The sequence below is a fragment of the Lissotriton helveticus genome, chromosome 5_1, assembly GCF_964261635.1.
Source record: "Lissotriton helveticus chromosome 5_1, aLisHel1.1, whole genome shotgun sequence".
In the NCBI taxonomy this organism is placed as follows: domain Eukaryota; kingdom Metazoa; phylum Chordata; class Amphibia; order Caudata; family Salamandridae; genus Lissotriton; species Lissotriton helveticus.
Genome location: NC_136065.1, coordinates 419,061,785 through 419,078,339, shown reverse-complemented (window position 1 = coordinate 419,078,339; position 16,555 = coordinate 419,061,785). Strand labels below are relative to the sequence as shown.

The following is a 16,555-nucleotide window of genomic DNA, read 5'->3' as shown; positions in this document are numbered from 1 at the left end:
TGATATGGGCCATTCCATGAGCCATTGTAACCACTGCAGGCACATATGCATCGGGTAACAACCATCTCTGTTGCTCTGTCAATTCAATCCAACAACCATTTGCATCCATTCTCCCTATACTTTCTCTCCACATGCTTAACTCTTTCTCCGTGGCCTCAGCTTGGATGGACTTCACACTTTCTATCGTGTCTTCACATATTGCAACATCACCAGTCCATCTTTCTGGGCTCGCAACATACATTCGGCTCATCACATTCTTTGCAGTTTCCTTAGCGGTTTCATCAGCAAAGGCATTTCCACGACCAACATCATCAGTCACCTTCTTGTGTGCACTACATTTCACAATCGCTATTTGCAGGGGCAACGTCAGTGATTCAAGAAGCTCATTCACCAACTGACCATGCTGAATCTTAGCTCCATGCGAAGTCAGGAACCCACGTTCTCTCCACAATCGTCCAAAACTGTAAGCCACTCCAAAAGCATACTGGCTGTCGGTATAGACAGTCACTTTCATTCCTTTAGACAACACACATGCTCTCGTCAGTGCAACGAGTTCTGCGGCTTGAGCTGAACCATGTGGTATTCGCGCAGTTTCAATGACTGTGTGCAAAGTTGTGACAGCATATGCTGTAGTCACGTTACCATTTGGGAGCTTAAAGCATGAACCATCCACCCATAATGTACCATCACATTCAGCAAGAGGAGTGTCGAACAAATCAACTCTCCCTTTTGTCTCTTCCTCTGTTCTAAGAAAACAATCGTGCTGTTCTAAAGCATCTGATTTCTCTGCAATTGGTAACAATGTGGCTAGGTTCAAGGTACTGCACCTTTTTATGTGCACATGGCTCGCTAGCAGCGTCAATTCGTAACTGGACAGTCGAGCACTAGTTAAGTGCTGTGTCTTGGTCCTTTTTAACAATGTGTCTACTGCATGCGGGACCATCACGATTAGTGTATTATTCATTACTAGACCAGCAGACTGTCGAATGGAAACAGCTGCTGCCGCTGTGGCCCTTAAACAATTTGGCAATGCTCGTGCTACCGGATCCAAAGTTGACGAAAAATAGGCGCATGGCCGCTGTCTATCTCCGAATAACTGAGTCAGCACAGACAATGCACAGCCTTCCTTCTCGTGGACATACAATGTGAAAGGCTTACTGTAGTTGGGGGTACCTAACACAGGGGCCGAACATAATGCTGTGCGTAATTCGAGAAAACTTTTCTGATATTCTTTCGACCAAGGAATGGGATTGGGTGTATTTTTACACGTTAATGCCACCAATGGTTTGGCTAATAACGAAAAATTTGGAATCCACTGTCTACAGTACGATGTAATGCCCAAGAAAGCATGTACTTCTCTCTGTGTTCTTGGCACACTCAATTTTGCAATTGCCTGAATTCTTTCTGGGGTCAGTTTCCTTCCCTCCTTCGATAAGAGATGACCTAAGTAGGTCACTTCTTGTCGGCAATATTGAAGCTTGGAAAGTGACACCTTGTGATGCAAATCACATAGATGACGCAATAATGACAACGTGGCCTTTTTACAAATTTTCTCAGTATCCGCAGCGATGAGCAAATCGTCCACGTACTGTACGAGAGTGGCACCTTTGGGCAAAACCATTGTGTCAAGCTGACTTTTCAGAGCTTGACTGTATATTGAGGGGCTTTCACAGTAGCCTTGAGGAGCGCGTTTAAAGAGGAAGCTTCGACCTCCTAAACTAAAGGAAAAAATATCCCTGCTTTCCTCAGCAATCGGGATACTGAAGAAAGCATTCTTCAGGTCAATCACCGAAAACCAGGAGGCAGAGGCTGGAATCATAGTCAATAATGTGGTAATGTCGGGGACAACTGGGAATTGTGGCACAACAATTTTATTCACCTCTCTAAGGTCAATCACGAATCTGTACACAGGTGGCTGAGAAGGGTCAGTTCGTTTTAAAACAGGCAGAACAGGACTATTGCAAACATTGCCTCGTGTTTCTTCAATCACATCCTTTTCAATTAATTCGTAAACGATCGCTAGCAAAGCTCTTTCACCCTCATTAGATATTCTGTATTGGGGAATTCGTGGCATTCTGACATTCGACTTCAATGTTACAACATATGGTGGAATTTCTAAAAGACCTACATCATTTGGACCAGTAGCCCAAAGAATATCTGGGAGAATCTACAATTCTGCTGGAAGTGCATTTCTCGACAAATACATGGGAGAAACAACTTTCTCACCTAAAGTAAGTTGTACTCCTGAAGGAGAACAGTACAAAGTCGCATACAATCTTTTTAGCAAATCTAATCCTAGCAAATTTTCACCACAACCTGTTGTCAAAATAAGGGGTGCTTCGAATTCACAAGGACCAACAGAAAGAGATAAAGGGTCAGAAATCGGATTTCTAACTGGGGCGCCAGAAAAACCTACAGAAACGTTCATTTCGCCAGACAAAGGTGTGCCAGGGAGTTTGGAGTGCATAATAGAACTCTTTGTAGCACCAGTATCCAACAAAAAAGGTTCTGACACACCTGATGTAATCACCTCAACGTAAGGTCCACTCTGATCTACTGGAACTGAAACGACTCCCTCTCTTCGTCTATGGCTGTCCTAGCAATCCTCATTTTCCCACTGCTCATTTTCTGTGTAATACTCATCAACGTAGTATTGAGCTATCTTGTCAGATACGTTATTTTGCTGATCAAACCTGTTCATAGAGTTTGGTGGTGGAAGGGGACGCGTGTCCTGAGGGGCGTTTCCACGCCCTCTACCTCTAGGCGCTTGCTGACTGCCACGACCTCTTACACCAGAAATACCATTTGCACGTTGTGGTAGGGCAGGACAGTTATACTTGTAATGACCCTCCTGTTTGCAATATAAACACTGGTTAGGACCTACGCGGGGTTGAGTGTAATCAAATCTTTGCAAGTTTCTCTGATATTGTTGAGGTTGCTGAAAAGTATTCTGGTAGTGATTCTGACCATTATTATTTTGATTACCACCACCACGTGGCGGATAGGCTTGCTGTAGCAAAACCTTCGTTTTGAGTTCTCTAGTTTTCTTTTCTACTTTATCTTTCTCATCTTTGTCTCTATTCTCGTAGTACTGTGCAGTAGCTAATATCTGGGCTGAAGATGAGACTGCCCAAGAACTTTCTCAATCTTTTAATTTCCTACACAATTCTGGAAGCAGATTGTGCACAAATTTATCGACAAACAATCTCTGACCACCTTCTGTGGTCATATCTTGACCGCTGTGGTCAATGAATGTTTCTTCAAATCTGGTGAAGAAATCTGAAACAATTTCTTCTTTCTTTTGCTTGCATGCAGATAACTTATCCCAATTTACGCGTATTGCAGGCATTATCGTTTTCATGTAATCTACTATTCTACCAGGTAGTTCTGCTATCAGAGGCTCATGCTTGGCACCACCAACTTGTCGTGCATCTGCAGCAGTAATATTAGCCCACGTGTCACCTAATTCCTGGTCATGATCTACATGACGAATTTTACCCCATAAAGGCTGTGGAACAACGTTCCCAAATAACATATCGATATAGGCCAAATTCATTATACATGACCCAGCAGTTTGCGACAATTCTTTATAGTACCCTGCAGGATTTTTACGCGGATCTGGTAATGTTTGTTTGAGTGCTAAAACTTCAGCTCGCTTCCATGGGACATGTACCCATACACGGTGAAAGTGTGGCAGGACAGGTGGGACAGCGGTCGCGTCACCCTCTCTCCACTGTGGGGGAACTTCTCTCATAGGGTATTGTCGTGCCTTTTTCCTACTAGATGCACTAGATTCCGATGGTGACCCAGAACTGTTTCCCTTACTTCGATATGATAATAACATTTCAACTGCCTTTACCACGTCGGGACCTACAATCATACCCTCTCCAAACTTAAATCGTACACGACACATCTCTTGTGGGATGCATTCTTGATCATTGTCTTCTAAATCCTCGCCAAGAAAGACACACATCTGTTCGAAAACATATCTCTGTGTCGCTGCTTCCCATTGAATGAAGACTTCCATGACAGACTGTACATCATATTTTGCAGTGTCCATGACCCATTTCCTAGCTAAACTATTCAGGGAATCTCTCTCTTGATAATCAGGCAGTTGACTTCGCAACTGTCTTCTTCCTATGTTAGGGGTCGTAGCAGGCGACCCGAAAAGAGGTAAAAGAAGATTAGTAACAGTGCTGGCCATTTTCTGCCGAATAGAAGGTGAAACTGAAGGAAAAATAGGTGGAAGAACGGGGTGTGATAAGGTAGGGGTAGAGATAGCAGAAGAGGTATCAGGGGAAATAGAGGGGGCACTAGGCAAAGCTGTAGAGGGAGCATTAGGAGACGTAAAAAGTATAGTAGGCAAAATCGTAGAAAACACAGGTGAAAAAGAAGTGGTCGGTGGGCCTGGGGGAGGCTGCACCGAAGAAGTAGGAGCCAGCTGAAGAACAGCTGGTGGGTGCTGTGGAAGAGCAGGAGGCGCAGCATGTGCAACTAAAGGTTGCGGGGGTGCTGTGGCATTCTGCGCATAGGGGGGTGGTGAAGTTAATAATTGCAACATTAATGGGTCTTTTTCATGCTCTTTTGCTGCCTCTTGCTGAAGAGACGGCAAAACTGGATAACACTTATCTATTGCCATTTTACGTTGCCTGTGCAACTGCTCATTTATCTGCTCTTCTTCATTATCTTTAAACTGCACGGCAGCTTGCATTACCGAAAGTCCTCCTTCTCTCTTATTTTTCTTAGCTAATTTATTTATTTTTGTTTGGCTTCTTTGAGCCATAAGCGGAAAGAGTCAAACATCGCCGGCCGGGCTTTCTTTTTGAAGAGTTTAACTTCAAGGTTGTCTAAGATTTCAGAATCAAAGCTACCATATTGGGGCCATTTTAAAACACCATCTTTCCTAGTGTATTTAATCCATACTTCGTTGTAAACGATGGGGCCTACCCCATGTTTAACATATAGCTCGTAAGTCGGAGTTCCAACTGGAGGAACCGGACATGAGTCCTCCAATCGGGAGTCCCTATTATTACTACCAAGACAAAACAAATTCCCAAGTCTAAGACTAGGCATCCTCGCTCTCTAGTCTAGTTCCAAAACTTCAAAGGATTTATCGATTACGATATTTCTCGTGAATACACGAGTCCTTCGGTTATGGTGCTTGCAAGTACCAATACAAAACCTTTTGTATCCCAAAGATACCACAAAGTAAGTCCAACTAAGGACTGGGAGACGCTCCACTTATACTTAACTGAAAATATCGATGGCGTCACCAGAAGACTCGTCTCAGTGTTTCGCTCTACCAAAAACTTCAAGGGTCCAACATCAGGGCGATAGCCAGGGCAGCAGTCCTTGTAGCCGTCGGGAAGCGGGGAACCTCGCAGCAAAGACCTTCGGACCACGTCGACATGCAGGGGTCGATGAGGTGGTGGGCCCTCCTCCGGAATTTCCACACGAAGCTCCTCACAATCTTCAGGCTGACTGGTACCACTGGAATCGCCCCAAACGCTGGGCGCCAATGGAGGTACTGGGTTTTTAAGACCCGGCACAGAACCGGTAACCCAGCGGTGTCAGGGAATCAACACCCAGAGACCTCGGGTTCTCCTGAGTCAGACCTACAGAAACTCAGAGTCTTCGAGGTGAAGTCAAAGATTAGTTTATTGGCTGCAACCAAGGTAACAGGGTCCTAGAAGTACAATACGGGTATATTCTCAGGAGACTGCACACTTTCACGAAGTCAGGCTTCTCTCTTTATACATGATTTTCAGCCTTGGGCAAAACATTCCTTGAATTCGTGGTATTTCATTTATAGTTACTGGTTACAAAAGAAAAGCAGAGTCATGATGACATGTACATATTTCATGTCGTGCTGCCCATAACAAATCATCCGGCAAGGCCCAACATTTCATCAGATATCGCTGGACCCCCAATAAAAACGGTCACCTCCCCATCATAAAGCAAGTAAAGAAAAGGAGTGGAGAAAAAGATGTGAGCGAGATATGGCAGGTGTGCGTGCTCAAATGGTTTTATGGCCAGTTGAGCCTAGATGCTATCTTGCTCGGCCACTGGGAGGGAACTGACCTAACGAGTTCGGCCTGGGGCAATGGTTCTAACTTGTACTGAGGTCAGGGAGAAGTCGATTAAGGAGTATGTGTCCTTGTGGAATCAAATTCAACTGGATTAAGGCCTATATAAAGGGCAACATGTAAATGGGAGCTAAGGGTTCAGAATGTAAATGACGATTTCGAGGTGGAATCGTCACTCGAATACGCCGAAAAATACATGTACATGATGTACTCGTCATTCTCGGTCTTTTGATACCAAATTCGTCCTATTTCGACGAAGTTTTCATTCTCGAGTCCAGTACTATTATATGAATCCAGATTTTCAGAACCACATTACCTGTCCCTGATCAAATGCCTACAATTGACACGCTGTGGGGACTGCCGAGACTCACTGGGCACGCGAAATGTGGCAATTGTTCCATGTGTGACAGCACTGTCGAAGGTAAAGAATTTACACACAAGAATATTAAATATGCCCGCAGGGATTTTTCAAACTGTAATAGTATAAATGTGATCCATGCTATTGTCTGTCCATGTTCTATGATTTACATAGGGCAAACGACACAGAAAGTACGCACACGAATGTGCCAACACAGGAGCAGAATACGTTGCAGGACTCTTAATGCCCCTCTTGTGCAACACTTTACGGAACTGTCACACACTGAACTGAATTTCACCTGGACTGTCATTTCAGTGACTAAACTTCCAACCCGCGGGGGCAATCTACAGCAGCTACTTAATAAGGAAGAACTGCGTTGGATATTGAAGACCGAGAGCCTGCATACTGGTTTGAACCGTACGGAGGATTGGACCTCCTTGATCTAGCCCACTGCACTTTCATTTCGAGAAGAACTTGATAACTTCTGACTGTCTATATAACAGCATGTGTCTGACTACCCCCCGCCCCCGCTATTCCATCTGCCAACTGTGTATTATACTAGTTTGTCAAATGCAATTGAGCAGTATTCTATTGTTCACTTGTTATGAGGCTTATTATCAAATTGTCACTGTATGATCGTGCACGAACCTTTTCTTTAAACACACTGCATGCCCGCAATTAGAATATCGTCTACTTCGTTATTAGCACTTGCAGGGCTCTGTCGCCCACCCCGAACACTTTCGGCACCCGTCGTTTGTTTTTACCCTCACCTTCTATCGCCCATCCCAAAATGGCCGACCCTTTCCGCCGTATCCCCATTGGGCGCCAGCACTCATGTGACCAGAACCATTACCCATATCTTATCAACATACCGCCGGTGCAAGCCGTGAAGAATCTTTCTCTCCACGCTAGGACCCCCATTGTGGACCTGCACTCTTTATCCTCTGGTAAGCTTTTGCTGGTCGCGTATCACCGTCGCCCGCTGACACACTGTTTTTGGACCAGTTCTCATTGTATTCTTCTCATGGTTTCCCCCTTAGATTTATCGTCTAGGGCCCCGACCCAGCTGGTAAGCATACATTGTGTTACTTGTGAGTGGTTAAGGTGATATTATTTGATACCCCGGCACACCTAACCACTGAACCCCCCCCTTTTTACACAGATCAATTCTAAGTTTTACGCGGACTGTACCCGCGGTAAGTTTTTCCCGTGACCGGGTTAATTTTTATCTTGGTTGAATTTCCGGAAGCAATCCTCTAACGGTCCGATCCCCTTCCTTCACAGTGTATACACTTTGAGCTAATATGCTATTAGCTTCGCCCCATTGGTAAGCTTGTTCATGAAGGTCCGTCTGGGCTTCCCCATTCGCTTCTGAACCCTATTGTCACGCACACTCAAGACCAATCACCCCGGCACGTCTCCCGGTCTATCATTCTTGTTTACATGAATCACTTTCACGGTTTCTGCATGACTCCTTTAAAAGTGACAATTCTCACGATAATTTTCACGGTTGAGCTTAGACACTTTCACTCAAAGCTCCTAGCTTGTCTCTCTGTTGCGCCGAATATAGACACTTTTGAGCGCAATGCATGTAATTAGCATGCAAACCACACAGCCGCCGTTGTCACCATGGCTTGGCATGGTATGAGTCTGGCACAGTACAAACAATTGCGATAAGCGGTTAAACAACTGACATGTTTTATCCTTTTATGTCTCCCCTTTTTCCTACCTATTTTTGTTATTGTATGGCACAAATAATTTTTTGTTATAAAATTCTTACAGTGTGACAAAATTGAATTTGTCACTTCTTTAGGCAATCATTGTCTGTCCTGAGGATGAACCAAAATGTTGTAAGGTTCGAAACGTCGTCGACCAGAAATGCACTAATTGCATAGTTGACAATAATTGCTCATGCATATGTGTATATTGTGGATCATCTGTTTATAATTTATGATATTCAGATGACCTTTCGTTGCCTATTATTTGTGTATGTATTGTATGTTTGTCTAGTGGGTTAGTTGGACATCGGCTGGTGTCCCACTTCCATCACACTTTGTGTAAATTTCTTTGTATATATTTTTTATCAAGACATTAAAACTGTCCGGCTGGACACGTTTTCAAATAATATAGTTCTATCTAGTCTATATTTATTTGTTTGGGTTAATATTCTTCCTTCTGCCTAAGGACCAGTGTTTCTTTAAAATAGGCAAGAACCAGTGGCACCTGGGTGGCCTAGGGCCTGGTCCTGGCCGCGGACAGCATGGGAGTACCAGTGGGGTAGCCCAGTTGTTCCAGACAGTGGTTTTAGAAGGAATCCCGTGGGTTCACCGTGGCGTAGAACAGGAGGGTGTCCAGGCAGTGGCGGGCCCGGGTCCATGGTCTATCGCCCAAAGCAGGGAAGCCCATCACGGTGGTGATTGGTCTGCCCTGCGTTTTGGCTGGAAGGGGGTTGTGTTGGACTTGGCCCTTCTGGCAGGTTCACCCCTAAACTTTTTGCTTTTTAATTGTGACCTGGTGATAGTGATTTTTGGTTTCTGCGCACTTCACCGCAGTGTCCCAGGGTAAAGTGCGGGCGTGTGGTAAGGTTGGCCTGCCCTCCCATAGGAATGCATGGGGAATATATGTGACCCTGGTAATTCCTGATGCATGGGGAGTGCAGGTGCGAGTTTGGTATGTGCGGACTCGTGTGATTAAATGCTGGGCGATGATGTGTGCGGCGTGAATGTGTCTAGTGTGGAAGTGCCACTTCTAGAAGTTGGTCTGTCTGTGCAGTGACTGTCTGGCTTATGATTGGCTGGTGTGCCTGGCTCCGTGAGTCAGGATGGGTCTGTCCCGGTGGTGAATGGGGAGATCTGCATGTGATGACAGGGAGCAGCTGCACCTGGGTCCTGAATATGGCTGGGATTTCCACACTCAAAGCTGGCTCCGCCCCCTCTGGTGCGTCTAATGTCCCTAGCCTGGCCAGTGAATGAGAAGAGGGGCTGAGCACATCAGAGTGCTCCAAAACCAGCTGCGACTGGTTTTACGCTCACCCTGAAGCCAGACAAAGGATTTCTATGTATAACAAGCATTTACAATGCAATGGTTTTGCCTTTGACAATGTTAGAGCTATTGGCATTGTAAATGTTAAAATTTCCATCTATGTTTTTTTTGAGTAAACAGATAAATAAATGGTGTTGTTGTTTAGTAGTAAATAGCTTTATTTTTCGAAATTGTGAGACTTATTGCATTTGCACTTATACACACACACACAGGTATATGTACACAGAGCTATACATACACAGAGAGAGAGAGAGAGAGCTAGAGTGAGAAAGACAGAGAGAGAGAGCTAGAGGGAGTAAGAGAGAGAGAAGGAGCTAGAGAGAGTAAGACAGAGAGAGAAGGAGACAGAGGGAGCTAGAGGGAGTAAAACAGAGAGAGAGGGAGCTAGACAGAGAGAGGGAGCTAGAGGGAGTAAGAGAGAGAGAAGGAGCTAGAGGGAGCTAGAGCGAGCAAGACAGAGAGAGGGGGAGCTAGAGGGAGCAAGGGGGAGCTAGAGGGAGCAAGGGAGGGAGAGGGAGCTAGAGGGAGCAAGACAGAGAGAGGGAGCTAGAGGGATTAAGACGGGGAGAGAAGGAGCTAGAGAGAGTAAGACAGAGAGAGAAGGAGACAGAGGGAGCTAGAGGGAGTAAAACAGAGAGAGAGGGAGCTAGACAGAGAGGGAGGTCTGCCTAAAAATGTCACGTTTCTACCGACAGGGGCAACCTCGGATGCCGGGATCCCAACGAGCCAATTGCATTTTTTCCTTGTTTCCCAGGAAACAAGGAAACTTTGTATAGGCCGGGCATGGGACCATGGATTACCAGGCTAAAGTTAAGATAACATACACATGGCACACCACAAACTTCTTCAGCAGGATCGCATTTTTCATTAAATGTAGAAGTAACACGCTTTTAGATTTTTTTTTCATACCTATTGCACAGGACATAGGGATGCCATAAAGAATGTAACTGATACTTTCGAGAGGTGTACCAAACAGGAAAGTCTATTCAATTTTTATGGTGCTCTTATAGAATGTAGCTTACCTAAAGCCTAGAGGTGACCCAATGCTCCTAATTGAAACCTGTCACGATGGTTCCCATGTAATATATATTAGGGGAGTTTGCGATAGAATCAACAAAACAAGTAATGATTTTTATAGTTAATTTAATAAAAAATAAGAATGCAAACTGAGTGCACTGTGTGAAAAAACACAACCTTTTATGTACTTTTGAAACTAGTAAAAAGACAAGGGGATGATCAGTTCATTTTTATATTGATTTTGATTTTAGCATGTTGGCATCACATTCAGTTTTAAGCAGGTAAGGGAAGCGAGGCCCAGAGATCCTGTAACTTAAATCGAGTAGGAGACTCGGGATTCCATACAAGAGCATTTAACCATCGGTACACAGCTGTTGAAAGTATTACACCCCACATTGTCCTCTAGTAAGTAATATGCAGAGGAATTTAAAATTCCTCTATCTTTTAGGACAACTCCTGTGTGGTAGATGTTGGGTGTAAATTCGGACATCCATATACTGGTCTTGTTTACCAGGAATGCAGCCTTATCCGAGTACAAATATTAACTCACTCTGGTACAAAGTGCAGGGGACAGTTGGAAGAGACACCAGTCTGGAAAGGCAAACAGTGAAGCAAGATCAGAACAAGCTCAACTACTGCTTCGGTTCAGGCCTAGGAACTACAAAGGCATAAGTGCATTATGATGGCTTTTCTTTTTGTGGTGGGCTAGTACACTGCATTTATCTTCTGGCTCTGGGAGATTGAGGGCGGTGGTAGGGTGCAACCACAAATTGGTGGTGGAGATACAACATTGCAGGAGGAGGCATGCAGGTGTCATGGAGAACATAAGATCTCTTCTGGGGATCCCGCTTCAGCCGGAGGGGGTTGGATGGATGTCTGTGCCCTTTTCAGCTCAGTTTGAAGCAGCCTCCCTTTGCCCTCTTGTGAAAGTGCCTGGCACATGGATAGGCATTGTTTCGCACTTGGGACCCACATGCAGCTTAGGGTGCACGACCAGAAAGTTTGGGGGCTTCTGTACAATGACAAACATTTCGAGGAGCTTTGGTCCCACGGATGTGCTTTATATGATGCTCAGGACATAGGAGACCACAGGAGTAGCATGTGGCACACTGAGAGACGTTCTAACCACAGCGAAGACCTTGGAGGACATGGACACTGTATCAGGTTCTTATGCTGCATGGAAAGAGCATGTAACATGGGCAAACATGTTACATGCATGAGAGCAATGCCATATGAGGAGCCCTGACGGCGCCAGACAGGAGATGAAACACTCCAAGAAGAAGGAAACCAGAAGACATGCCTTTGTTGCACATGATTACAATAAAAAAAAAATACTAATAACGATTCGCTAGCTTTTACATCACCAGACCTATTAGCTTCACCTATCCGCTTGGTTTGAAAAAATTCTGTGGAGGTAGCACGTTTTTAGATCATTTTGTTCATGCCTCTTGCACAGGGCATGCCCTTTCGCTTTTAACAGGCTCTCCTGCATTGTAAATCACAAAGGACTACAAAAGAGACTGAGCTTGGAAGTGGAGGCATTCCAGAGGGGACAAAACCACTTTCAAGGGTGGTTGAAGTTGAGGAGACTAACAGCAAACACAAAAATAATGAAGTTACTTTTTAGTGTATGCAATCCGAGCTGACATTATTTTATTTTATAAACACGGCGAGTGGGACATGTTTAGTGAGGGGTAATTCAGCCATGGGAGGTCACTGTAATGACGAAACAACAGCGGATTGCAGCTGTTCGTATGACCTTAAAACGTATTTAAAATAAACCAAGCTGAGCTTTGGTTGGGGGTGGGTGTTTGAAGCAGGCTTCGGCCCTTTTGCTCAGGGCAGTGGTGGCCTTGCGGATTTCATTCTTTTCGTTACCATATGTGGTTGTCTTGCAGCTAGTAACTTTTGCATTCGTCAGCATGAAAGTAGGATAACCGTCGGCTGCGTGGAACCCCCTCCCCCCTCCAAAACGTGGGTGGAATTTGATTCGCCTAAGGAGCCTTTTAAATTAAAACAGTGGGTGCACCAATCTGGCCATACATTGTCCTCGGTTGTAGTTAATTCATGGGAGATGCCCCAGAATGTTAAGGGGTCATGCATCAGAGTGGTGTCCCTGGACTCACCATCCTTCAGACTGGTACCAGAATAACTTCTTGCTAACATGTAGGCCCCAACCAGTGCATCAATGGGGCCTTGATTTGAAGAGCCATGATCTATTACCCGCTACTTTCACCAAGCTCCAGCCTGTTTTTTTATTTTGGATCCGATATAAGCTCATGCCCAGGGTCGTACCTACCAATGGTGGAGAAGCGGCCCCAGGCCCCTCAGGGGCCCGTTGAGCCCTGATAACTGCTGTAATTTACTACCCAGCAGCAAGCAGTCAAAGGGGCAGGGGCTTACTGCAAAATGACACCCCCAGCCCCCTTGCAGAATGGGACGGGGGTCCCTGAGTCTCTCCTATCTCACAAATATTCATGGATCTTTGGCTGAATGGGTTAACCTAGAACGGTTGGTACCCCACGGGCAGGTTGTGGACCCTGCACTGCAAGGGCTTGCGTTACACCCCTGCAAAGGACGATTTTCCTTCCTTGCACCTGAGCCCACAGCATCCTTGCTACATGCACTCCTGCTCATGTCCCCACAGATCGAGGCTCATGTTTCTCTCTCTTAACTGCCTATGATGCACATACCTGGAAAGGCTCATCTTTTGCTGGATCACGAGGGCCCACCTGTACAGCCAGGGCAGCCCGGCCTCAAACCACTCCTGGCACCGGAGGACCGGCGAGATGCAGACGGCGGCGGTCAGGTAGCTGGACGAGCCGCACTCTCCCAGGTAGGAGAGCAGGAGGCCAGACTCCAGGCCTTCACTCATGGCAAAGAGCGCGGAGCTCGGGTGCCTGTACCGGATGTACGCCACCGCCTCGGCCAGGTCTGCCGGGTCCCCGAACTGTTGGAGCTTCAGAGTGGTCAGCGGGCATCCATTCTGCCCCCTTCTGTTGAAGATCACGGGGTAAAACCCCTGCTCCAGGGCTTGCAGGCAAAAATCCTGCACGTTCCTGGTGATTTTCCCAAAGGCGTTGGGGATGACGAGCAGGACCGGAGGGGAAGTGACGCTGTTGGTCGCCCTCCGGTGTTTCAAAGAGGTCCAAGGCCCCACCACCCAATCCAGTGCAACAATCCCCCCATCCGGCAGCTGCAGGTGGTCCCTGGCGGACTCCAGCCGCCGGTCCCCGGGCAGAAGCTGGTGGTAAAGGGTCTGGACGTGCGCCCACTTCCTCCAGAGCCAGCAGGCCACGTCGGGGTCGGAGAACCGCCGGAGCACCTTCAGCAGGCAGTTGGTAAGAGCGGAGGGCTTGCAGATCAGCCTGCAGCCGCAGGGGAAGCGCAGAGGGGGGGCGGAACGGACACACGGGGAGGGGGGAGGGAACGGCAGCTCTCACCTCGACTTCCTCCAGCGGCGGTCGGCCGCGTAATAGGGAAAAAAAACAAAATAAAAAAAAACCGAAACTCCGCCCACCGCCGCGATGACGACATCGCAGAGGCGGAGAGGGAAAAAATGCCGGGAACGCCCCCGAATCTGGTCCGGCCTTTGACGGACAGATCCGGCTCCCAATGGCTAGCCTCCATTTATGGAGCTAGCCAATGGGAGGAGGGGGCGAGGAGGGGGCGGATACCCGACCCAAACAGAGAAACATAAGGATTTTGCTAGCGCATGCGTACTTCGTACGCATTGCCAGCAAAACCTAAAAAGGGTTCTCTGTTCCTGATCCTAACTTCAGGGGGGGGGCTGCTGCTGCTGGGCGCCAGGAGGAACCGCCACTGAATGCTGCCTCCCTGCCTGGAGGGCTCCGTGAGCTGGCCCTGGGCCCAGCCCTTGCCCCCTGCCTGCTAAGAGGAACTTTGGCCTGGACTTGAGACTTTCTTGGGCTTTTCCCCTAAAAACGCCTGGGTAGCGCTCTATCCTGAGTGCAGGGAGAGGCGCATAACTTTGATCCTCTTTGCGCTTCGTTTTCCCCCTGGGGAAGCGCCCCGATGGCTTGCTACAGCCCGGAGCTGTGATCGCCTGTCCGAGGGTTTCTCCCGGCGTGGGGATCCCCCTGTTGATCGTCGGCTCAGGAGCCCACCCCGCTCATTGCCGTGTTTTGTGTCAAGCGGGTGACAGGAGCCTACCCCGTACTTTTTCCTGGAATTGCCACCTGCAGTGCCTGACGGGGGCCGCCGCACTGCCCGCGGTGACCCGGAAGTACTCTCGGCTGAACTGGAAGTCGGCGGGAGCCCACCCCGCACTCCGGTGGAGGAAGGAGAAGAGCCAGTGAGACCAAGAGGACCGAGCCCGGCCGCCAGAGTGGTGCTGCAGCCCGGTAGGCTCTGTCGAAGAGGTGAGCCCCGGAGTGCAGCTGAGGGAAGCAGAGAAAAGCCCCGCCCAGCCAAACCCTGAGGAGAGCACCAGCACCGACTGCAGACAGCCGGTGAGTGCCGCGGAGTCCGGGAGGGAAGCTCCCTGTGTACTCGGGTGCCTGTGAGAGGCACCGTGGTATTTCAAGCCCACGAGGGCTCCGGAGGCATTGGATCCTTTTCCTGAGCCCATGAGAGGCTCCAACGATGGGGGCAGTTTGCTTGTTTCGAGTCCATGAGGGACTCCAATGAAAGGGGCCATCTTCTTTAGAGCCACGAGGGCTCCGGAGACATTTGTATGTTTTGAGTCCCCGGAGAGGGACTCCACCGAAGGCGCAATTTGCATCTAGAGCCCACGAGGCTCAGGGGGCATTTTGGTTATCCCGAGCCCAGGAGGCTCCTACGCTGGTTCTGGCCCCATTGTGTGTTTCGAACCCATGCGGCTCCCCCGTGTGTTTGGACCCATTGGTGATTCAGCTGCCCAGCACTTAGTGAGCAGCTGCTACGTTTAGGTTGGGAACTCTTGCACAGTTCTCCTTTGGCTGCCTGCGCAGCATGCCCTGACTTTGCTGGACAGAGGGCGTGTGAGCCCCCGAGAGGCCAGGTTGGCCTGGGGTCAGTTTTATAATGCTTTGGCGCTGATGGTGGACCTGCCTAATGTGATTGATGCAATGCTTTTGCCCATGCCTCTAAATATGTGTTTTTATGCCTAGGAGGTTGTTTGCCCTAGAAGAGTGATGCTAGTGAGGTAATGGTGCCCTGCGTGATATTTGCCTAAGGTGTTTTAGGATTACGTAGGTGGTGTTTACCTGTTACCAGTAAGTACTGGTTGTGTGCTACATGTGCTAATTTTGGTAGTACAGTTATGATATGTTCTACGTGCTAGTTCTAAAAGTGATTACTCCTGACAGCGGTCCAGGTAGCCCTGTCCCATGTAAATAATCCCCTCTACATTCTGCCTGTGCCCATGGCACCTTGTAAGGTATATGTTTATTATCTAATGTTTGTGGTATAATACAAAGACAATTTTTTATATATACCCTTGTGTGGAGTTTCCTTTGTGGTGGGCCTTGGGTGTTGTTGCTGGGTGCGCGTGCAAACGCTTTACACATTGCCTCCGGGATAAGCCTGTCTGCTCGTGCCAAGCTACCAAGGGGGTGAGCAGGGGTTATCTTGGCGTGTGACTCCCTTGCCCTGACTAGAGTGGTGGTTTCTGCCTGGCTTTGGCACAAGCCTTAGCCAACCCGGATTTCCCATTTCTAACAGTGTGGTTAACAGTGTCATAATTAGAAGAGTCTAATGAGTATCAGAGCAGTTTTAGTCCCTCATCCAAAAAGAGAATAATTGTTTTCTTACAATGGCCAGGGCAGCTTCAGTATTCCTTGACGGACAGGCTCTAGAGGGAGAAGGACAATTTATTACATGTATTACTGAAGTATCTTGTCACTTCTGTTTTCATGATTTTGTTGAGTAAGGTGAGATAGGAGACATGTATTTTCAGATCACCATACGTTTTGTCAGAAGTGTTTGATTATGGCATGTTTCAGAGCATCAAGAACAGTCACAAAGAGAAACAATGTGTTACTTCTATGTGTGCCGCAGAATCCAGCACACATAGAAATAGCAAACAGCCATTAATTATTGTTTATGTGCA

General features: G+C 47.4%; 1 protein-coding gene across 1 annotated transcript in view; it reads right to left on the bottom strand.

Moving 5' to 3' along the window:
- Positions 1–13,897, bottom strand: part of LOC144752486 (protein ABHD15-like) — a gene marked incomplete at its 5' end in the record, with an annotated part of 84,599 nt that extends 70,702 nt beyond the window's left edge. Inside the window, one exon of the mRNA XM_078640401.1 lies at positions 13,197–13,897. Coding sequence (XP_078496527.1) covers positions 13,197–13,897 — 701 coding nt within the window. The remainder of the gene's footprint in view (positions 1–13,196) is intronic.
- Positions 13,898–16,555: the final 2,658 nt, after the last annotated feature.